Here is a 24,267-nt window from a genome sequence, read left to right on the forward strand (position 1 = left end):
TAGCCATAGCAAATAACTACCAGTTTAATTAATATATTATAACATTATTGGAGTAAATAGTAATGACGAATACTACGTCTCTATTTAATCACTGTTCCCGCTTAAACACGTCTGTCTTGATAATGCGTTGAATATCCACCATCATTCTTGATAGGTATAACTGATTACGATACTCTACGCCTGTCTCTTATACACATCTATTAGAATTAAAAGCATTGGTTGCGAATTTGATATTTAATATTTAATGTTTTCTATGTTTGTATTTGTATTGTGTTGTTTATTGTTTAAAAAGAAGACCTATTATTTTAGAAATAAAGATTTACTTATTTGTTAAATTTAAAAGTTTGTAATTCTTTTTGTTGTGTACATTGTTGGACAGACATTAGACCTTCGATCCAAATTGATCGTCTATGACATTCATATTATATATGAATTTTCGTAGGTGACAATTCATCATAATAAACTTTGACCGATAGTCACTACTATTACCTCCATTGTCAAGTACAGTAATACCAACAAAAAAATTTATTCAGTTTTCTAAATTAAAATACCATTTATCTTGATACAGCCGCTAGTGGTTATTTTTATTGTTTTGAACAAATAAAAAGAAAACTAAAAAATAAAAACATGTGAAAATTTCTAAATATACCCTAAGTTCCTTAAAATGTGAACGGGCTCATATATCCTGGTACTAGATAAACTTCCCAAGTAGTAGTAATCAATTTCAATTTTTACTTTCTTTTTCCTGTCCAAGCCCCAGATACCCACGCGTGTTAATTTTACACATGCTGCATTTTATTGAATAGAAAAAGGTACTGAATGGCGTTTTCAGTTTTTTTTTTCACGTGACAATAAATGTCGTCACTTACAAAATCGTCGAAATCGACGTATACAGCCTTCACATATTTAATCAATAGAAGGTAATTGAGTAAAAATGGTTAGGAGGCTAGGAATCATTCAAGTGATGGTGACACCATTGGTTTATAATACTGACCGGAATACGGTTCTCGTTAGTCCTAATAATATATTGCCCAAGGCTGACCGACATATCTTTTTGAGATTTATTTTATTTTATTTCAAATATATGCCTCCCCATTGAAATTTTCAGTCATTTATAGTTAGCATAATATGATTTAATAATTTTAAAATGTTTCAGAAATACAATTTCTATCTTAACTTCCAGTGTAATTTAGTTTTACATACCTTGAAATGACATTTTTAGATACGGTACCTTGTAACAGGTTTATGTAAAATATATATATACAGTATATATATATATATATATATATATATATACAGACTACCTCATACTTGTTCACAAATATAAATCTCCCGTTTATCGTAAGTGTTTAAAGGCTCATCAATTCAAACTTATTTATTAATAATAATTTTGTTATTTTTTGTTTAAAGTTTAATTTTATCCATTTCGTCTTTCATAGCAGGGATAAGACCGTCTCTAAACGTAATGTCAAGCAGTTCTTGACCAGTTTTAACATTGGGATGCTGTCTACCAGCCCACAATAGGAAGTGTCTAAACTCGAACCAGTCAATCATGCCATCAGAATCCATGTCTAAAGCACTCAAACCTTGCTGAGTGTCTTTGCATCGGTAGCAGCCAAAGTAAGGTGACATAAAACCGGTGTAGAAGTGGTCGAATGTGAGCTGGTCGTCGATCTCACCATCTCTGCCATCCCATTCATCCCACTCTAACTTGATCTCATCTATTAGCATGTTGATGAATGGCGATGTCTTTTCGGCCTCGGCAATAATATCCGCCATTTCTTTCGTCATCTTCCCACCAGCCTGGTCGAACAACATGGCTAGTCCTATCCTACTGTTGTATTCTTCCTTTCTGCCGTCTGTCGCATTTTTCAGCATTTGTTCCTTCATTTTTCCAGCAATATCCAGTGTGAACTGTGGGTCTTCTCCGAACACATCCTTTAGTTTCAACAGGATCATTTCATCATTCGCCATGCTTGTAATCCTAACTTCACTCTTAACACCCAGAAACTCTGCCATGTTAAATCCACCCTTTGCAGTCGGATCCGAAAAAAAAATTCCATACACCATATCAGTTGCTCTATCACCATAGACTGGTTGCTTAGGATTTGGTTTTACACCACCAGTGACCGCTTTGGTGACATTTATGGCTGCATCTCTTAGGTATGTGCAGTTGTATTGTTTCTGTACAGCCTGGTTACCAAGTCTAATGAGATTTAATATCGCAGTGCATGTATCAGCGTGTCCAAGTGAAGCACCTTCAATACACAAGCCAGCCCACATCCCAGTAGCACCTGATGCAAGTACCTCGAGATTAGCTGCATGCATTAAGCCCCACTGCTCATGTTGATGGAACAACAACTGTCCTTCACTCCATCCACATCTCTCCATCTCATTCTTGACCGCACGTGTCCATGCTGCAAGCTGCTCAGGAATACCTGCCCCAAGATCTTCAAATATTACACCCAGGATCTTTTCTTTCTTGGGTAGACTAGCGAGGTAGTTAACAATATGTCTGACACGTTCAGGGTGTTGTAACATCGTTGCAGAAAAATCCCTGAAGTTTAGCAGGATCAAGGAATTCTCTGAGAGATTCGCACGGATCCAGTCAATCTTATCTTTCAAATACTTGCACATCTCATCCATGTTTATCTTCTCATAATCAATCTTATAATACACCAAATCCAACTCAAGGATGACATTGTTTAAACCAAACTTTTTACACTTTTGAAGTCCAATAGGAATGTCTGGTTGAGGAACTTTGTCAACAATTGTCTCCCACATTTCTGAGAATGCAAAGGCATTGGAGAGGTCTTCACCTTTTTTAATCAGCTCCTTCAAGAACAGATCGCCAATCCTGGCTTGGTTGTTGAATGACTCCACGACAAAGTACTTGAACCCACACTTCTTGATCTCCTCGTAGATAGCTCGCTTGTTCTCAATAGTGTGTGCCCTAAGAGAAGCAACAGTCGTCTCACGCATGGAGTTGTCCAATACAAACAGCTCCATGTTTTTCAGTCGATATAGTTTCCCTTGTACAGCAGCCATGCTTTCTTCAATATCTCCCAAGAACGTACCATTTCTGGTTTTTCCAAGACGGTGCATAATTGGCTGAAAGATAAATGTTTTTGAAACTGTTATGTAGTGAGTTTATAATAACACATTGCTATTGTCCGCAATAAATTAAACAAAACGTATATTCTTACGTATAGTCCCATCCAAACCCGCCACCCCAAACAACAAAACATTATTTAGAACCGATTAGTAAGAAGCAGGGAAAGGCTACCTCTTATAATCTATCCAAAGTGCATATGTCATGTCACAGGAGTAAATTTTACTTTTTCCATATCTCAAATTATATTATACCGAGTACTATAAGGAAATGTAACTTAAAATATAGCCAAAAGTGAAACAAATTGCATATTCTTTTAAATTTTGTTATCAATTATGATGAGGGGATAAAATTCCAAAAAATCATATATTAACCATATGTCTCTTTCATATGAAAATTATCTCAAGTATGCAAATTAGCTTTAAAAATATATGGTTCTCATACTTGGTACCCCAAAATAATCGTAAAAAATGCCAAAATAGAACTTTGTCGTTATTTTACAAAAAAAAAAATGAATATCTATGTTTCCCTGGTAGGCTGAAGGTGTGATCTGGCTCCCACAGAGTCACTTTATCTTACCACTGTCCCATTAATTTAGTGTGTGAAGTGTAAAGTATTTGTTTTTAGCTCTTTTCTTTTCACACTAATCTATTTTGTCGAATAACAAGGTATTATTGCTAAATAAAACGTTTGAATAAGGAACTAGGAACCAGGAAGCAATTTTACAGACATAGTGAAGTCCCATAATTACCATGTATACAAACAGAAACCTTTCTGTTGTATCCTCCGAGTCTATAATGTTAACGCTAATCGACTGAGCATGCGCGTATCAGAAACCCTAGCCCCACCTATAAATTATGTGACTGCTCGCTTACGAAAACAGCAGTGGTCAATTGCTACATTCTTTTTTTATTTTGCTGTTCGTAAACAGTAGTTTAATTTGCCCTAGTTAAGTTATTTTTTTTATGTATCTTTTGTTTGTTAATGAATTTTCTTTGGCTGTACCACCAGTGTGATGTGTGCCACTGTAACAAAAATGTTTCCGAATAGAAACTAAAACTAAAGTCGTGAATGCCTCAGGCCGTACCTGCAGCTGTGTTATTCGAAACTCAACGTATTCGGTCCTATTTCAAAAACAATCAATACGATTATTAGATAATGCATAGCATATTATACCCTGTGTATTTATAATTCTTTTACATATCATTTTTAACAATATTAAAATACTAAGCACCTCGTATATTCTTCAGTCCAACGTAAAGAATTTACTTTCACCGTCATCTTAAGTACAATACACGACACTGCAGTCATTTTCTACGTTTTTAGTGCTTTATATTAGTCCATGGAGGAATTATAATTCCTCTATAATCAGTGTAACCTTCGCCAAGGGAAAAGTGCGAAATTGTGGATCCTCGCCTATTAAGGAATAAGGATCTCATTTCATCTAGTTATGGTATTGATAAGAAATTTTAAACAATTAATTTTTATCATTTTTGCAATACAATGTCTTATTAATATTACTTAAAATACGAATTTTGATTTAGTCATTATTCTGGGTCATGGTACTAGCTTCCGTGTGATTTTCTGGGCAGAATCTATAGTCCTGGTTCTTAATAGGCGGCCTGCGGGCCAATTTGGCCAGCGGAGCCATTAAATCTGGCCAGTGTGAAAAAATTAAATTAAAGCAAATAATAATAATAAAAAAAAGTAAAACATTTGATAAATAATTTTCGCATTACGCGTGAATACATAAAAAATCAACAGACGCCAAAGATTGGAATGTAAGTTATAGTTACACCTGGAAAAGCATGGGAAGACTTGTTAGTTGACTAGACTCAAAATCGAGGTGGATTTAGGTTTTACTTTACTGAAAATAGAACTATGGCAATTACCACCTGCTAACCTTCCCCTCGACCTTTTTTTAGACTGGGGGATTTTTTTTTTCTCTCGGTCGCGGCTATTTTCCCCCGGCTACCTTCCCCCAGTATTTTTCCGATATATGATTTTTTCATCAGTTCATTATACTGTATAAGGCAGAACATATTATTTGTTTTTATTTTGCTTTTTATTTCAGTATAACATATAATATATTATAATGTCTTGTCGTAAGATTCCACCACACATGTTGCATCCTGGTTCACATACGAAATAGAGGAAAGTTGAAACAGGAAATAAATTTCAAACATAGGCCTACTTATTCTTTTGACCTTTGAATATCACACCTATTTCCTAGTCGTTCATTATATATACATATGTTGCTGCATCAGTTAATACTTCAGCAAGGAGTGCCAATATTATCAAAGTTCCAGAGGAAATAGACCACAAAACGGCAGGGACCACTTCTGCTCTTCTACAGTACTTTTACTCTTAGTTAAGATAGTATAATACAATATATAATACTCCAAGTATCGAAATGCATGCCATCGTGTAGAGATTCAATATTTCGACATTAATTATGTCATCATCAGGAATCAGCTCTTAGTGCTCTTTAGTGTTTCTCTTCTACGATTATTACGCCAACTTTACGCCAAAAAGTCTTTAAGGTTGTTGGTAGCATAACCATTGAGGAATACGTTTAGTACACTATCCATCCATGGTTTCACTATCAGTATTAGCATTATGTTAATTTACCGTTTTATAAATTAAACAATTATACACAATATGCAATTTCTTATTGCTTAACATTCTCTTTATCTTGTAAAGAAGACAAATATGGTGTAAACAGAATATTGATATGTATTCTTTACAAATAGTTACAGAATTTAAATGTTTTAGTACACCAATATTGTAGTGTAGCATAATAAAAAGTAGAATTTGAAATTACCAAAACAAATACAACGAGTTGCTTTATGACTCAGATATTATCTTTGGCCCATGAGATCAACTAAAAAAAAATGTGGCCTTTTAAACAAATTAATTAAGAACTAAGGGTTATAGCATTAGGTACCAGCATAGACCTACCGTATAATATCTCTTTTGTGAATAGGCCTATTTTTATAATTATAATGTTTGATTAAGTTTTACTGGTAAGAGTATGATGTCATGTAAGAACAACTGTTTCAAAATAACTTCATATTATGGGAGCGTCTCTAATGAACATTCCACACTCCCTCACACCCACGATCAAGTCAGCCAGGGCGAAATCTTTGGTCGAAGCGAGATCTATAATAGTCGCAGCACGAAATCATGTGTTTTAAACATGTCGGAGATGATAATTTCCATCGACCCAAACGCTAAATATAGGCTTTTTTTTTTTTGTTTTTTTTTTTTTGTTTTTTTTTTTTTTTTTTTTATTTTTTTTTTTTTTTTTTGAAATGATCATACCCGGCTGGCACTTTTACTTTCATCATTACAATTTACAATCGTTATTCAGGTCGTCGAAACCTAGTTTCAGAAGTTATTTTCGGGCGTCTAGAACACAGAATGTTCGAGTATTGTTATATCAATCGGCCCCACTTTGGGGCCACCTTCCGCCCCACCCCCGCCCCCTGACATTTCTGAATCCGCCCATGAAAAGTGTTCTGTGTGAGCAAAATAGTTTAACTATAGATCAATTTGGTAAAATTATTAATTTCATGACAATAAGGTATCTGTATTATAATACGTTAGTAATAAATATCCTGGCCCCGAAGCCAAAATTCGAAAAAAAAAAACAATTCATGTATTACTGCATGATTACTTTAGAATTACATAATAATAAATTTTACAATAATTCACTAAAAAATATATTTTTGGGCCCGAAACGCTTACCAGAAATACTGGGATTCAACGGAGGATGGTTTACTATGGATTACTTTAAAAGAGTAATATTTACTAACTGTATAGAGCTTAGCCTGGCGACCAATGCGTCAAGAACACCACCTGTACTCTCTAACCAGGGTCCCCTCGGAACCTAGCAACGCCACTGGAACAACTTATACAGTGTGATCGAATATTCAATTAATCGGTTATTGGGCATAATATATTGTAGTTAGTTGCTTCAGGGACGTAGCCAGGATTTTGAAAGGGGGAGCCGTTATGAGAATTACGTAGGACCCTGGCGGGGTCAAGGGGTGAATCCCCTGTGAATTAGCGCACTCTGAACGTTCTTAGGACTGTTTGAGAGGATAAAGTGAAAATTGCAATAGACGCATTATAAATAAGCGCAAAAATAATTATATAATAAATCAACAGTGGCAGATCCAGGAATTCGAAAGAGAGGTGAACCAGGATGGAACTTTCACAGACCGAGGAACCACCCACCTCAGCCCCACCATGGTTGGGGCTTAGGTAAGAAAATTTAAGATTGGAAATGGCCGGAAATACACTCGCACAATTTGAATATATTTTTCTTTTTTTTTTTCCTTAAAAAAATGAGAGGGGGGGGGAAATGGCCGGAAATACACTCGCACAATTTGAATATATTTTTCTTTTTTTTTTCCTTAAAAAAATGAGAGGGGGGGGGGGCCTTGAATCCACCTCTGCTCAAGTACCTCTAGATGGCCAGAAATGACACTTTTAGTAAAATTCTCATGTTCTTTTATCAGGGATTTTTGACAACCATAGAGATCCTATTAATGTGTGTGTGTATACCATAGAAAACAAAGCTTAAAAACATTGTTTTTGAGAATGTACTTTACATAGGCCTACTTCAAAAACGTGATTTCACAACCACCTCAACCCCACCATGGCGGAGACTGAGGTGAGAAAATTTGAGGAAATAGTACCTCTCGAGATGGCCGGAAATGACACTTTTATATAGTAAAATTCATCATCATCACATTACCATTATAGTCAAAATGAAACGCCAACACATTTCTCATTATCTTTTATCAGGGATCTACTTAATATCCAGGACAACTTAGGCCTAATTATAACTTACTAAGCTTTAACTATATACTATAGTATGATCAACAAATCACAACTTTTTTTTTCCCATTTAGCACAATTTTCTTCACTTTTTATTGCTATTAATATTATCAATTATTACTATCGTCATCATCATCATCATTGTTATTATTATTACTATTAGTAGTAGTAGTATTATTAAACAAACATGATCTTTTATCAGAGATTTTTGACAACCATAGAGATCTTATTAATGTGTGTGTGATATGCCATATAAAACCAAGCTTAAAAACATTGTCTTTTAGTATGTACTCTACATAGGCCTACTTCAAAAACGTGATTTCACAACCACCTCAGCCCCACCATGGCTGGGGCTGAGGTGAGAGAATTTGGAAATAGTACCTCTCGAGATGGCCGGAAATGACACTTTTATATAGTAAAATTCATCATCATCACATTACCATTATAGTAAAAATGAAACGCCAAAAAATTTCTCATGATCTTTTATCAGGGATCTACTTAATATCCAGAACAACTTAGGCCTAATTATAGCTTGCTAAGCTTTAACTATATACTATATTATGATCAACAAATCACAACTTTTTTTCGCATTTAGCACAATTTTCTTTACTTTTTATTGCTATTAATATTATTATCAATTATTACTATCGTCATTATCATTATTATTATTATTATTATTATTATTATTACTAGTAGTATTGTTAAACAAACATTTAAAGAAACTTGCAAAAGGATAAAAACGAAATTGAACCACAGTATCGCATTTCTATCTTAAGACCTGACCTGAGATTTATGGATTTAAGATTTTTTTTTATCACGCTTAGGCCTATGTGTTCTATTAGGCCTATATATAACGTGTACTGATGCATATTGACATGTTTAGAAGTATTAACTTTGAGTGATCCCAGGAAAGAATTTGTATTGGCTCAAGAATAAGCTTTAATTGATTTAAGAAATTCTTACCTTTGCTTGGTTTTATGAATACTAAAAACAAAAAAGAGTACCACAGTGGATGTTGTCTCACCAACGTCTTTGATGGGTGTGAGAGAATTTCACTTCGTGTGTATACGTTTTGGTTGCGTGATAACTAACGCTTCAGAGAGCTTTCGATTGCAACAAGGCTTTCGATTGCAAGACCCAGGACTGAATGACGTGTCATAGTCATCCATGCATGCGAGAACGTTCAACTATTATTGGGCTCACGAAAGTGAAAAAAACTCAACATTCTCTCAATTAGTTCTTGTCTGGCCCGGGGCGGATGTAGGATTTGGCGGTAGCGGGTGCATGAGGGTCCACCTCACTGCCCCCACCATGGTTGGGGCTGAGAGAATAGAAACTTTTGAGAATAGGGAACTCTCAGGCGCGGATCCAGAGTTTTAGCTCTGTTTCCATAGAATCACCCACCTATCGGCGACAGTCGTGACAGTTGTGGTTCACAGGCCAATCGGGGTGCCTTCCCAATTGAGCAGGGCAGCTAGCAATGCACTGATTCGTCTGTGTCTGCAACGCAATCGGCGACTGTCGCCGATAGGGTGAGCAATTATAGGGAAACCGAGCTTTACCCCGACTATCGCACATAATGGGTGGGCGGGGTCATGGGAAGAGAAATAATGTTTGTTTGTTCCGTCGCTAGAAGACTATTTTAGACATGGGGTGGGGAGGGTGGTTTGTGGTAGTCTTGGGGTTCTCCTAGCTTCGGAAAGTTCTGTTTTTTCTAAATGCTGAGAAATGCACTAGTGCATTACGAGTCTTCCATTGATGAATGAATACGCACTGAATTAATAGTTTTCCCCCATCAATTGCAATGATGATGATGATGATGATGTGATGATGGGAGGCATCGTGCAAGGTTAATTAACATGCCCTTTGATACATGAGTGTCAACCGAGGCCCGTATCCCGAGTTCGTCGTCACATTTTCAATGCACACAATCAGACAACAGTAATTATCTACAATTTATATAATCAGTACATTCTCGACTGTCATGAAAATGTAATATCTAAAACTAACGTTATATGCATGCTCGAAAGCGGAAGGTTTAGCCTAAAAGTTTGATATATGTTTCATGTTGTTTGTTGAATGGTCTTTAAAATATTACCGTCTAATTATGACCACAACATAAGGAAGTCCATTCTTTAAATGTTTAATAGATAGTACATAGAATTATGATTGTTTATCAAAATCATTATACACATGTTATATCCAATTTTTTAAAAATAAATATAAAAAAATACGTATTTAGTGCACGCTTCGACGTGGAAAGATTAACCTAATAATCTTGTTAATAATGCGGTTCTAAAATTAATCTTATGACCACAACATTTAAGTTCTAACTTCAGGAAAAATAATAATGCATTTCTATTGTACCGCTACCAGCTGGGAAAGTAATTAAATAGGCCTATGCATAAAATGTCTTCTGTGATTATTTCATAATAATTTCATATTTCGAAAAATTGTTTGGAGTAAGCCTAAGCCTATATGATCACGTTCCATGATAGATTACATCCACAGGGTGCCCCCAAGCCAAAATTTCAAAATTGAATAAATTGCGTTTTTCCGAATCACGACAGACTGAGTAGATTATGCCTACTGGTTATAATATAAAAACTTAAGATTTTATTTTTAAATCACAGAAAATCACAATTCTTTTTTTTTTTTTGTTTTTTTTTTTGTTTTTTTTTTGTTATTTTTTTGTTTTGTTTTGTTTTGAACGAACAGCATTCGTTAAAATAATGATATAATAATTCATTAATCAAAAGTAATAATTAAAATAATATGTTTCCGCTTTGGTGTAATTTTGGAATAACAAAATAGAATAAAATTATATATGCCTTTTAATAAGGTTTTAGAATCAACGCACATGTATAGCCTCCCTGTGATTGATTTTGTATTAACCATACATTGTGACATAAATCATAATGATAGGCCTAATAAAGAACTCAACAGTGTACCGTACATTATTGCGCAGCCGATTTAATTACAGTCCCTCTTTGAGTAATACTTAGACAACGCAAAAAGTTTATTTTGTCTATATATTTTGTCTTTGGTTTAGGTAGGTGGCATTCCTGACAGAAAGAGTTGGAATTCGCCAGACCACCAGGCACTGCTGTCACTTTATATTGGCGAACGTTGCGAAGAGGTCTGGATCCGCGCCTGCCTCTAGGTGCCCGGAAATTGCACTCCAACAATACAATACAATAATTATTTTTCTTAATACAATTTAGGGGGTGCGACCGGACGTTTTGCACCCCCTACATCCGCCCCAGTCTGGATTAATATTTTGGGACGCAGTTTGGTCATATTCTACATTATGCAGAGAAGGTAAAAAGGTCTCAAATGAGCGAATTTGTTCTAAAGTTACCGTAAATGCTTGAATTAAACACTGCTCTCGAATAAGCGCCGCATCAAACCTGATTTTTTTTTTTTCGCTAATCGCCGCTCTAGAATTAGCGCGGCGGCGCTTTATCAAGAGTATATACCCTGTGTGTAATGAAACACTTTGAAGAACAGAGTTTTAAATACAATTTATACAGTGTTAAAGATTGTCTTTTTGTATTTCATGGATTATTTTGTTTACGTAATTTCTTTTTTCTAAATTCAAAAAATATTTTGTCGGTTTTTCTCCTTGTTCAATCCATGTGGCTTTCGATCTAATAAAAGCTCCAAGCAACCTTTTTTCCCTAAATTTTTGTAACTCTTTTTGTACGGTATTACATTCATCTGTTAAAATTTTAGCATCTTCAGTTAAATTTAAAAGTAACAACCCCCTAATGGAAAGTTCTAGAGACTTGATTTTCTCCCACAATTTTGATTCCTGTTGGCGGCTTGTTTTAATTAGTCCACTACTGTATGCAATTGTCATTCCTCTTATTTCACATAATAATGTTTCATAAAATAATTGGTCATTTATATTGAACATGATTTCATCTGATGGGGTATCTTCATTGTAGTTAAGGGCATACTGTTTTTTCACAGTGTTTATCTTTTCTTTAACCTTTTCAATATATTTCAAATCTCTTAACAGCGAGTTATTAAATTTCCACAGCCCTTTTCCTCTAGAAATATTCGATAATTTCAGTTTTAGCGTTACTGGGGTATGATCTGACCCATATTTAGTTTCTATATTACATTCCTGTACGAAGGACATAAGTTCATTTGACATTAAAAAGAAATCTAGTCGGGCACTTTTAGTAAGGTTCTTAACGCTCCAAGTGTAATTTAACGACGATTCATTAATTTGCCTCCATGGGTCGCATAAGTTCAGTTGCTGTTTCATTTCCAAAACAAAAGATCTGGCTTTTGGATTGTTTACATTTTTATAATTGTAATAATCCTTTTGTGTATTCTGCACCAGGTTCCATGTATTCTGCACCAGGTTCCTTGACAATTATTGCCTTCTTCTCACCGATGAGGCGTTCTGTACCCCGACTCCGAGGGGCCGATAATAGACTTTTCGTTAAAAAAGAGCTCAAGTATTTCTTTATATTAAATTCGGGTCAAAATGTTGGGAATTGCGACTGTCTCTTTGATTCAGTTTGAAAAGGTAACTAGGAACATATTTAATTCGCAGACATCAATTAGTAGAATTATCCACGGTTGATCCGCGATGTTGCAATTATTTGATAATTCATCTGTGAGCTATTAGTATACGGACACATTGATATATTTATTAATTTTTTTGGATCACGAGGGAGTTCAAAATTAGATGATGATAAGTACGATCAATTAAGTAAGATTTTTCAATGTTGTGTTGTCCAGGATTTTGCAAATATTAAAAAGAAAATACTCTAATTCACAGATATGTGTCACCACTGTATTCATGTTTAGATTACCACATACCGTAGCTCATCACCCATATATATAAATTACAGGTTCAACAAAAATTATATTATACTAATAGTTCTAGGATTGATCTCTTTGTACTACAAAAAAACAATTTATTGTAAAGGAAAAAGGGAAAACCTAAATTACTAAAAGCAATTCAGCCCTAGTCTTACCATAGGTGACCATTTGAAAGTGACAAAAATGGCTAGTACTGGGGGTGTGAGCAGGCTTGTAGCGTGGGGGGTTAAGGGGGTTACGACGAACCGCTCAAAAACTGGAGAAGGTCCGCATTTAAAAACAAGAAATTCGTAGATATATTTACAATGTTCTCCAGAGTATCGGAGAGCCAAAAGTATTTCAGCGAGGCATTTCTTAATCTTTCCCAGCAACAATATTACGTTATTGTATAATGGTTTCCAAAGGGTCCACTTTCTACTGAAACGAACCTCCCACAAATTAAGTCACGCTGGTGTGAGGAGGGCTAAAGCATATTATCTTCCTCTAGATCTGTCCCTGCTCCTAGGGGAAAGCTCATTAAAGACCCACTTCACTTCTTTTTTCACCTGTGTACCATTTTTTGATCGAACATTTTTCCACTTACACGTTTGATCTATTTCACGTACTTCTCATCTGGAGCCATTGCCACGCTGTATTAAATGCTTGAAACATGTAGATCTGTGGAGTCTTTGGCCATTTTTGTACATTCTATTTGTAAGCGTCATACTTGTAGTTGGTCAAACGTCGGGCATATGGTGTTTTGTTCGTCGTCAATCAGTTTTATATAGACATTTCAATAAATTATTATTTATAAAATATGGCATATGAGTAAAAAAAGAGGACTAAGAATAAAATAAGATTAGGAAGAAGATTAACATTAGTAAGTGACCAACATAAAACTAAAATACATAAATCTGTGTGAATAGGAGAGGCGTGTGGTGAGCCAGAGTAGTGCCAAGATTTGCTCGACGGGAGGATGGGGAGGAGATCGATCAAACACAAAACATTCTTATAACGTTCGCGAACGTTGCAGTTAGGTATGTAACAAAATTACGTTCGCACAACGTTGTGACGTTGTGAAATTAGGTTATAAGTACGTACATATGGTTTTACAAAATAACGTTTTTATCACCAAACTGTAACGTTTTTATAACGTTCTTATAACGTAATATTGTTAGCTGGATGTCCCCGACAGGAGCGAAGTGGGTGTGGTCAGGAAGGTCTTAGTGTATGTGAGTGAAATAAGTTGGAAACATTCTACCACAGTCATCGGGGATGTAAGTGAACATAACAAATATAAGTGGAACATGCAGTCTATTAGGTCTTTAAAGGTTTGATCTCCTTTACACGCAAAATTGCACAAAACATTATTATAACTTTCTACCCGTATTGTTAGGTATGTCAGAAGAAAATAACACAACGTTTCAGCAACGTTGCAAAGCTATTTAGTTGTAAAATAACGTTTTCTACACAGTGTAAATGTTATTTACCATTAATTGTTTAACTGGGTAGTTCGGTTAGAATAAATAAAAAATGCATATAAACGCACGGTGAAAAACATTTCAGAGAAAATAATATGGAATATGTTTTGATGGTAAATTATGTACAAGAACCATATGTTAATCGTATGGTTTTGACGCATAACGTTTTCACGTGCAAGAGATAACAAATGTAAAATGTATACAGTACTTTTTACATTGTTTCTACTGGTCAACGAACCTGCATTTTAATTTCTACATGTAAAATATCTAAAATAAAATAGATTGTTCCCAAAAGAATCAATTTGGGTAAAGGGCCTCAAATTGACAATGTATTACTTTCTTTAACAACATATATGCTGATCAAATATGTTTATGATGACAACTAAAACAGCACATTCATGTCACTTAGATTGTTCTAGCATAAAAATATATGCTGGATCCGACTGGTGAAAGATGTTTGCAAATTAGCTTCTTAGCTTGGCCAGTGTCAGAATGTAGAGCAACTACCGATTTTTCGCCAAGTTAACAATTTGAAGATATAAACATAATAACATTAGAGTTATATTTCAATACGTATTTATCATGGAAATTCGAACTAAACAACGTTTGCTAACATTGTATCAATGTTTTTTTAACTCAGAGCGTTCTCAACGTTCGCGAATTTCATAACGTTTGATTGTAGGAGTGATTACCCCTACCTGGTGTGTTATCATACCGAGCTCAGTACGAACAAATACTTATTGAAAAAAACTGATAGGGAACGGAAACTGCGACCTGCAGATAACTAGTCTGTCATAACCTCTTGACCAACGAGTGCGCTTTGTGACTAGTGTTGAATCCGAAGTGCAATGCTAATGTTGAAATGTTGTGTTTGTTTTGCCAGACAGTTCCTTTCAATCGCAAGACTGTTTCCTCGATGCGCGACTCGCGGTTGCAGGGCAACAGCCTATTCTTAGGCCTATATAATAATTAGGTCTACATGATCTTATCTTTATTAGGCTGGTCTATGGATCTCCACTTTCACACTTTTTGATCTCGATCAAAATGATATCAATCAAAAGGAAATAGAAGTATTCAAATTACAAAAAAAAAGTTAAATGAACAATACATAAATCGTAATTTGATTGATGATAATTAATTTTTTTTAAATATTACAGTATGGATTTATCATCTTCTTTATCTTTATCTTTATGTTTAAGGTATTCCTTCAGTTCCGTTTCAAAATACAATCTTGCCCTTCAAAACAGTGGGATAGCCGTGTTAGCTGAACTATACAAACAGCATATAGGCTATGTTCAGACACAACGACTTACGCTAGCGTAACGTTAATCGAGTGGTGTGAACTTGTGCGCGGCGTAGCGAACGCCAGTATTATCGCGCAATCACTGGCGTACGGTAATCCAGCAACAGACCCCAGATTAGCGTACGCCACTGATTTACTATATATAGTCATTCTTGGTAACTTCACGGTAAAAAACTTTCAAATTTGACAAAATGATTACAATTTTAAGTACTGTAAAAGTGAATTACGTCAAGTCAATCAATATTTTGAAAATAAAACTTTATTGAATTGTAAAGAATAATAGTTCCGAATGGTTTCATAGACTTACAAAATGCGTACACACAAAAACTGCGCGCGCTTTCTGTAAACTTTGTATTTTAAATATTATCAAAGATAATAAATTGCAGAAGATAGAACAGCTTCGCGTTGATTGGAAAGGGAGAACGGAGAGATATTTTACCCCGTCCGCGCAGCGGTGCTATATATCAATATTAAAGGAGCCACTCAGTTTCTCCACTTAGTCAAATGGTCAAATTTTACCCAACTCGCGGGAGGGCGAAAGTTTTAATGCAAATACGCGGAATAAGACATTCTTCTGCTATTTAAGTTCTTTGATATTATATACGTACAGTCATTCTTTATAACATCACTGGGAAACATTTTTCAAATTTGACAAAATGATCACCGTTTTAGTACGGTACTGTAAAATTGAATTTGGTCACGTCAACCTTGCCTCAGCAGAACGTCAAAACTTTGTTCAGACGTTTGTCTATATCTCCAAAAACACAGACCACCTCATACTTGTTCACAAGTATACATTTTTCGTTTATCATTAAGTGTCTTAAGGGCTCATAAATTCAACCGCTTATTTGTTTAAAATTCTAATTTATCCATTTCGTCTTTCATAGCAGGAATAAGACCATCCCGAAACGCAATATCAAGCAGTTCTTGACTAGTTTTAACATTGGGATGCTGTCTACCAGCCCACAACAGAAAGTGTCTGAACTCGAACCAGTCAATCATACCATCAGAATCCATGTCTAAAGCTCTCAAACCTTGCTGAGTGTCTTTGCATCGGTAGCAGCCAAAGTAAGGTGACATAAAACCGGTGTAGAAGTGGTCGAATGTGAGCTGGTCGTCGATCTCTTCGCCTCCTCTCCCATCCCATTCATCGAACTCTACTTTGATCTCAGCTATCAAAGTATTGATGAATGATGAGGCCTTATTGGCCTCGGCAATAATATCCGCCATTTCTTTCGTCATCTTCCCACCAGCCTGGTCGAACAACATGGCTAGTCCTATCTTACTGTTGTATTCTTCCTTTCTGCCGTCTGTTGCATTTTTTAGCATCTGTTCCTTCATTTTTCCAACAATCTCAAGTGTGAACTGTGGGTCTTCTCCAAACACATCCTTTAGTTTTAACAGGATCATCTCATCATTCGCCATGCTTGTAATCCTAACTTCACTCTTAACACCCAGGAAATCTGCCATGTTAAATCCACCCTTTGCAGTGGGGTCCGAAAATATAAAGCCATACACCATATCAGTTGCTCTATCACCATAGACTGGTTGCTTAGGATTTGGTTTTACCCCACCAGTGACCGCTTTGGTGACATTGATGGCTGCATCTCTCAGGTATGTGCAGTTGTATTGTTTCTGTACAGCCTGGTTTCCAAGTTTGATAAGATTTAGTATAGCAGTGCAGGTATCAGCGTGACCAAGTGAAGCACCTTCAATACACAAGCCCGCCCACATCCCAGTAGCGCCTGATGCAAGTACCTGCAGATTAGCTGAATGCATTAAACCCCACTGTTCGTGTTGATGGAACAACAACTGTCCATCTCTCCATCCACATCTCTCCATCTCATTCTTGACAGCACGTGTCCATGCTGCAAGCTGCTCAGGAATACCTGCCCCAAGATCTTCAAATGCTACACCCAGGATCCTTTCTTTTTTTGGCAGACTAGCGAGGTAGTTAACCATATGTCTGACACGTTCAGGGTGTTGTAACATCGTTGCGGTGAAATCTCTGAAATTTAGCAGGATCAAGGAATTTTCTGAGAGATTCGCTCGGATCCAATCAATCTTCTTTTTTAAATACTTGCACACCTCATCCATGTTCATCTTCTCATAATCAATCTTATAATACACCAAGTCAAACTCAAGGAAGACATTATTTATACCAAACTTTTTACACTTTTGAAGTCCAATTGGGATGTCTGGTTGGGGAACTTTGTCAACAATACTCTCCCACAGTTCTGAGAATGCAAAGGCATTTGAAAGATCTTCACCCTTTTCAATCAGTTCTTTCAAGAACAGATCCCCAATCCTGGCCTGGTTGTTGAATGACTCCACGACGAAGTACTTAAACCCACACTTCTTGATCTCCTCGTAGATAGCTCGCTTGTTCTCGATGGTGTGTGCCCTAAGAGAAGCTACAGTCGTCTCACGCAAGGAGTTGTCCACGACAAACAGCTCCATGTTCTTCAGTCGATCAAGATGACCTTGTACAGCAGCCATGCTCTCTTCAATGTCTCCAAAGAACGTACCATTTCTAGTCTTCTCAGGGAGTATTATTTTTTGAAGACGGTCTATGATTGACTGAAAGATAGATAATTTCATATTAACTGTACTGAGTTTATAATAGCATATTGCAATTAATGATTGTATTGTGAATCTCTTTTTGTATTAAGCTGTAAGTCAAACAGAAAGAAATGTCTGGTCTTCTCAATGAGTATTTTTTAAGACGGTCCATGATTAACTGAAAGATGCATGATTTCATATTAACTGTACTAAATTTATAATAATATATTGCAATAATTGATTGTATTTTTAATGTATTTTTGTATTAAACCTAAGTCAAACAGACAATTACATGCACGTCGTTGGCCGCACAAACTTTTTCAAGTTAAAGATCAATTTAGCGATATCTAGAAACCCAGAGACCCAATTACTTCAGAGTCGTTTAGAGCTTCTAGCCTAGTGATTCAATAGTAGAGTGTCCCTCTACTGTTGAGAAGATTGTGGATTGTCAGATACTCAATAACCTGTATTTCCATTTCTTTTTTCAATAATTATAGCAATTATATGCCCAAGCACTGAGATGTGTCTATATTTACACATTTCATCTTTAAAGCCTTTATCTTTATTAAAAAGATTAATTTTTGGTGTGTAATTTAGTTAGTGTAAGACTTAAACTACTAATAAGGAACTTCAGAAGGGATGAGCAGCTACCTTAAGTTTTACAAACAGGGAAAGAATTGCGATTGACATTTCTTCTATTTTATATGCACCATCCAGCAGAAGCTGATCATTTGGATATTTCTATTGGTAAAGCTTACTGCTGTTCACAAATCTGTAGACATCGTGAAATGATAACATCTATGCAGTTAAGCGATTCGTAGGGCTGATTTTTTTTTTTTTTAATCATATTACTTTTTTTTTTAAATATAATTTCTTATCAAAGATTCGTGTGGAATTAATTTCGGTAATATCAACGTGAATAGAAAAAAAAACTCTCTAATAGGCTAGGTATAGGCCCTATTTGACTTCATTTAATTTGACAACTGTAATGAGCAGCGTTTCAAAGAAGGGAAATCTCAACTTTCACATTAGCATGCGGCTACAACCAGCATTGTTGGAGGCTGAGGCTTTCGGCATGGCGGCAGTGCTGAAAGATATGCTTTCTTCCTTCAACACTTTCAACTAAAATTAAAGCTGAGAGGTGCTTCAAATTGAGGATGAAGAAGCGAGATTTTGACCAAGAAAAATAAAAGACACATTGCTGTAGATGGTTAATATTATAAATGTTTATAAGGCCAAAAGAAGAAAACATCGGATTTGAGTAGCCCAGAGGAAGGGCACTGAAAATTGTCCTGATAATCTTTTGCAAAGGTTTAAATGGACAGTGTTTGTTTGCAGAGAAATTTTGAAGAATTTTGGGTGAATTTTTATTAATAGTAGATTGCTCCATTTGCTCGAATTTTATTTATACACAACAATACAAAAGATATTTCCTGTGTACTTTGACTGTACATCACGAATTTGCCTACCAGTCGGGTGCGCCCTCTCCGCCATGACAATGTAAACACCGAAAGGGGTCTATCAAATCCAAATATCGACGTAAAAATAACAAAAACCTACCAAAATATGCATACCGTATTTACAAGAATAGACGCCCCCTCCCCACACTTCGAATAAATGCCCTATTCAGAGCCTAATTTGTAATCTGTAAACGCCTCCACCGAATAAATACTACTGGACGTTAAATTTTTCCTCGAATAAAAGCCCCCTGCCCTCTAAATGACTGTAAACAAAACTAATGGACGCAACATCATTGTCAACACATTCTATTAATGTTCTACTCCAAAATAATTTAATTTATCCTAACCTTGCTAGGATCAATACTTCATTATGATCAAGGGCGCACATTTTGTCGGTAATTATGCATCTCCATTTTACACCAATAAAAAACCAAAAAAAAAAACGCCTCCCTCGATTAAGCGCCCCCTCAAAAACCCTTCTCAACAATAAACGCCTCTTGCGTTTATTTGCATAAATACGGTAACTGTTGAGGCCCTTTAGAAACTCCATTCGCCTATCTAACTGGCATAAAATTGCATCAACAAAACCCGCGGATAATACACGTGGAAACAAATTAAAAATTAAATGTGGATTAAACCATCATTTTGTCCCTAAAAGAATTGCCAACAAAGTAAATTATTCAAATTAATTAAAAAAAAAGATTATTTATACCAAACCTGAATGATCTAGCAGAAACGGCAGTCAGCATTGAAAACAAAATAATGGTCTAGGTTGTTGGAAAATAATAAAGGTCAATTGAAAGACAGTGAGTTTCAAATCGGCATTAAGCGTATTATAAAAAGAATGTAATGACTTTGTACAGTATCTGGGTTAACACACCAAATAATTTGGGATTTGTGTAAAAATTATATATTTGACAAAATTTTAAAAAATAGAGAATAGAGCAAGAAAAAAATACAAAAATATATGTTTGTTTTGAAAAAAACAAATATAAATTGTCAAAGGAAATACACCCACAGCAGTTAATAAAAACAAAAATACTTGAGTTAAAAATTAAAGAATATTAAATCGCTCTAATTGATTACAAGGGCAAATGTGCACAGATTAAATCACGAAGGCAGTGGCTTGAAGAATTAGAAGATCACGAAGGCAGTGGCTTGAAGAAGGAGAAGACACATGCACGGAAGTACAACCATGCACACAGAATTTCACAAAAATTAAGATACCAACCACCATATTACAAAATTGAATATTATTAAAATAAAAAATAAATAAATATTTAAAAATTCAGTTACAATTATGACAATTTAAATGGTAACCTCACAAATGAAGAATGCAAACAACAAACATATTTGTGACAGTAAGAAAGAGAATAAGAGCCCGGAACTAGAATGATTTTAGGCTAGTTCTACCAGGGAGCAGTCATTATTTCATGGAGAACATGGCTGCACCCTGGTTCTACAGAGACATTGGTGATAATATAGGTCAAATTGGTACTAACACCCTTACAGAAGCATGAAAGAGAAGAATTATCTAACGTACAAAAAAAGGTGATTTAACCAAATAAGAAATAAATGAGACGTACCGGCCACTAACAATACTTTACATTGACAGAAGATTGCAGCAAAATGCTTGCAAATCGAATAATACAGATTATTATATAAAATGGTATAAATTAAACAGCCAACTGATATAAATGATATATAGCCTATACTAGATCCTAAAAATCAAGCCATAGCTACTGAATGCATATATTATACAAAGAACTTTTAAGTAGGTCCTACTGGATTTATAACAAGAATATTTCAACAACCAGCTTAAATCACTTCAAAATTAAATAACAGAACAAGCTTAAAAAAGAAAGGACCTTTAATAATAGAATACTTTAAGTTAAGCCATATCAAAGGTATTGTTAGAATCTGAGAGACAAATGTGTCATCCAGAAAACATAATTGGTTTTTCAATAACTACAACTAGAAATAGTGATCTTCATTACAATCACGAATATTTAAAAAGAAATTATAAGTAAAATATTTAACACCTCAAACGTAAAGTCATTGGGAATAAACGTAGGCCTATAGGGATACTACTAGAATAACCTCAAAAGTGAGATCGAATAGCCGATTAGTTGGTCATTGGTTGGTATATATGGCCTCTAGTTTGTTGGTTAGGCCTACTTGATTTATAGATTGGTTGATTAATAAAATTATTAATCAATATAAATCTTACCATTTCTTGTTTTTCTGAAGAGTAAAAGCAATCCATGAAAAAAAAAAACAGTACCACAATAGCTGTTGCCTCACCAGGAGCTTTGATGGGTGTGAACAGTGAATTTCACGTCGGGTGTATACGATTTGGTTGCATGATAATTAAAGCTTCAATGAGCTTTTGATTTCACGACAAAGGTTAGGACCTAGGTCCGCAATGACGTGACAAAAAGTCATCTGAGCATGCGAGAACGATGAACTATTGGGCATTGGCTCAATCAAGCCTGAAGAAAGTTATATACTTGAACCAGGTTGAAATAAGGAGTCGTTCACAATTATCAACATTTTCACAAGTGTACAAACAGTACTCTTTTTCGGTAACCCCTCCTCCCTCCCCTCTGAAAGTGTACAAAAAACGTTGATTTTGCAATACCATTCTCCATTGTTTGTGAAGTCAACTAAAGCAATGTACTTCATGGTTGCTTAAAAATGAATATTATATTCATGGTTGCATTATACTTTAACCATATTTTACATTTTGCATGTTATTTCGAATTTATGCATATGTCAGAGTGTACAAATTTGTCTACCCCTCCCCTTGCGTACTGTTTTTACTCTTGTGAAAATGTTCTCTCAAGTTTTGGTTGCGTATTAAAGCTTAATTTATTTGCTTAACAATAATCACACACCCAAACAGTGAATGATGATTGGTAGATCATGGGATATCGCTTAGTTGGTGGGCTCTGGGCCTAATAAGCTCAATAAAAGTACAGTACAGCGCCTATTAAGGGGACACTAACCAAAAATGTAAATTCTCCCTTTAATAAATAAGGGTTTTGGCATGCTTTCGTACAATGATGACAGAGATTATCTATAATTTTATCTTAATTTGCCTGAGAATGAGTTACAGTTGAATTATAACTAATTTATAACAACATTTGCAATTCAAAAAATAAGTGTCCCCTTAATAGGGCTTAAATTGTGTTGATTTGACTATTTGACTCAGAAAATGTCCTATCCCCTCAAGGGTATTCTCGTAATAGGGGTTGGCGTAGTGTTAAAAGATATATTTAATCCTCTCGTTTCATGGAAAAGTGTCCCCTTAATAAGGATTTCTCCTGAATAGGCTTAGGGTTTCCAAAAGGAGGGGTTACTGTTATTGTTGACTAAAACTGGCTATAGATGGAAGTGACTATCATCTGCTATCGGACATGGGCTCTAGGCTAAAGCTAAAGTTTCTATTCACATTTCAGAAGGATTATTTCTATTTTATGCTTAATGATAATGTAAGCAAATATTGAAACACTGATAACAAACAGGAGATAGTTTTATAGAAATATATTTTTAACGGCTGCAGAGAAAAAAAAGTTGTTGATAGAAAGAAGTGACCGCCATCTTCCGTCAAACAGGTCAAATGCTAAATATTATTATGAAATGTGAGAGAAATATTATTTCGAACAGTTTAAACAACTGTTATTATAATGCATGGCATTTGAACCTTCTTATTGCTAACATTAAGTCGACTTAGTACGTAATCCGTCTATTAACTTATTCAATCTGTAGTTCGCTTAGGCGTGGCGCATTCTTTGTATTCTTTTCAGCATTAATGTTCAGAGACCTTCAAAGATTTACAATAGAAATACAATGAGAACACTTTTACCATTCTTGCTTCTTAATCATCGATCTCGCAGAATTATAATACTACTATATTTTTTCCCTATTTTCTTATACTGGATGTTAGACTAGATAGGCTATGATTATTTGAGCATCTTCGACTTATGAATTAATTATCAAATGGTAATTTTAATAAATTTAATACTAATAACCAATCACAGAACAATGCAATTCCCTTTACGTTTTTACTTTCAAGAACACCGGTGTTGTGAAGCTTGTCAGTTAGTATTTTAAATAAAAGGAGCAGTCATATTACAACAATTCAATATGACTGCTCCCTGGCATTACATGCTTTACTACATTAATTATTAACACAGGTATTACAGTAACCAAATGCATTGTTTTCCAAATTATATCTGGTAGTCTTAAGATTTACGGTAATTGTTAGTTCCGTCCTTCTGTAGCGCCTTGAGCACTAGCATTGAATATGTGCGCTTTAGAATTCTCATTATTATTATTATTATTATTATTATTATTATTATTATTATTATTATTATTAGAGACAGTCAAATTCTCTCAGGTTATCTGTCCCCAGAGTGCTGCATGTTCGTACTGGCGAACTCTCTTCCACCTAATCTTAGATCATAGAGCAAATTTCTTTGCTCTATGCTTAGATCAACTTCTGATACTAATGCATTCAAGACCCTCCTTAAAACCTAGCTCAATAACTCTTTTATCTTAAGCGCCAGTGACAAAAAAAAGTATTTTTTTAACAGGCGCTATACAAATTCTCCAATTTATTATTGTTATTATTATTATTATTATTATTATTATTATTATTATTATTATTATTATTAT

General features: G+C 35.0%; 2 protein-coding genes across 2 annotated transcripts; both read right to left on the reverse strand.

Moving 5' to 3' along the window:
* Nucleotides 1–261: 261 nt before the first annotated feature.
* Nucleotides 262–9,084, reverse strand: LOC117108417. The gene is made up of 2 exons (XM_033250431.1): nucleotides 8,924–9,084; nucleotides 262–3,111 (listed from the first exon to the last, which is right to left on the reverse strand). The coding sequence occupies exon 2, from the start codon at nucleotides 3,103–3,105 to the stop codon at nucleotides 1,405–1,407; it is 1,701 nt and encodes a 566-aa protein (XP_033106322.1). The 5' UTR covers nucleotides 3,106–3,111; nucleotides 8,924–9,084; the 3' UTR covers nucleotides 262–1,404.
* Nucleotides 9,085–15,806: 6,722 nt separating this feature from the next.
* On the reverse strand, nucleotides 15,807–21,975 carry LOC117108416. Its single transcript, XM_033250430.1, has 2 exons — nucleotides 21,818–21,975; nucleotides 15,807–18,145 (listed from the first exon to the last, which is right to left on the reverse strand). The coding sequence occupies exons 1-2, from the start codon at nucleotides 21,851–21,853 to the stop codon at nucleotides 16,418–16,420; spliced, it is 1,764 nt and encodes a 587-aa protein (XP_033106321.1). The 5' UTR covers nucleotides 21,854–21,975; the 3' UTR covers nucleotides 15,807–16,417.
* Nucleotides 21,976–24,267: the final 2,292 nt, after the last annotated feature.

Source organism: Anneissia japonica, unplaced genomic scaffold (assembly GCF_011630105.1).
Source record: "Anneissia japonica isolate Jap-2015-1 unplaced genomic scaffold, ASM1163010v1 scaffold1776_len382430_cov169, whole genome shotgun sequence".
Lineage (NCBI taxonomy): Eukaryota > Metazoa > Echinodermata > Crinoidea > Comatulida > Comatulidae > Anneissia > Anneissia japonica.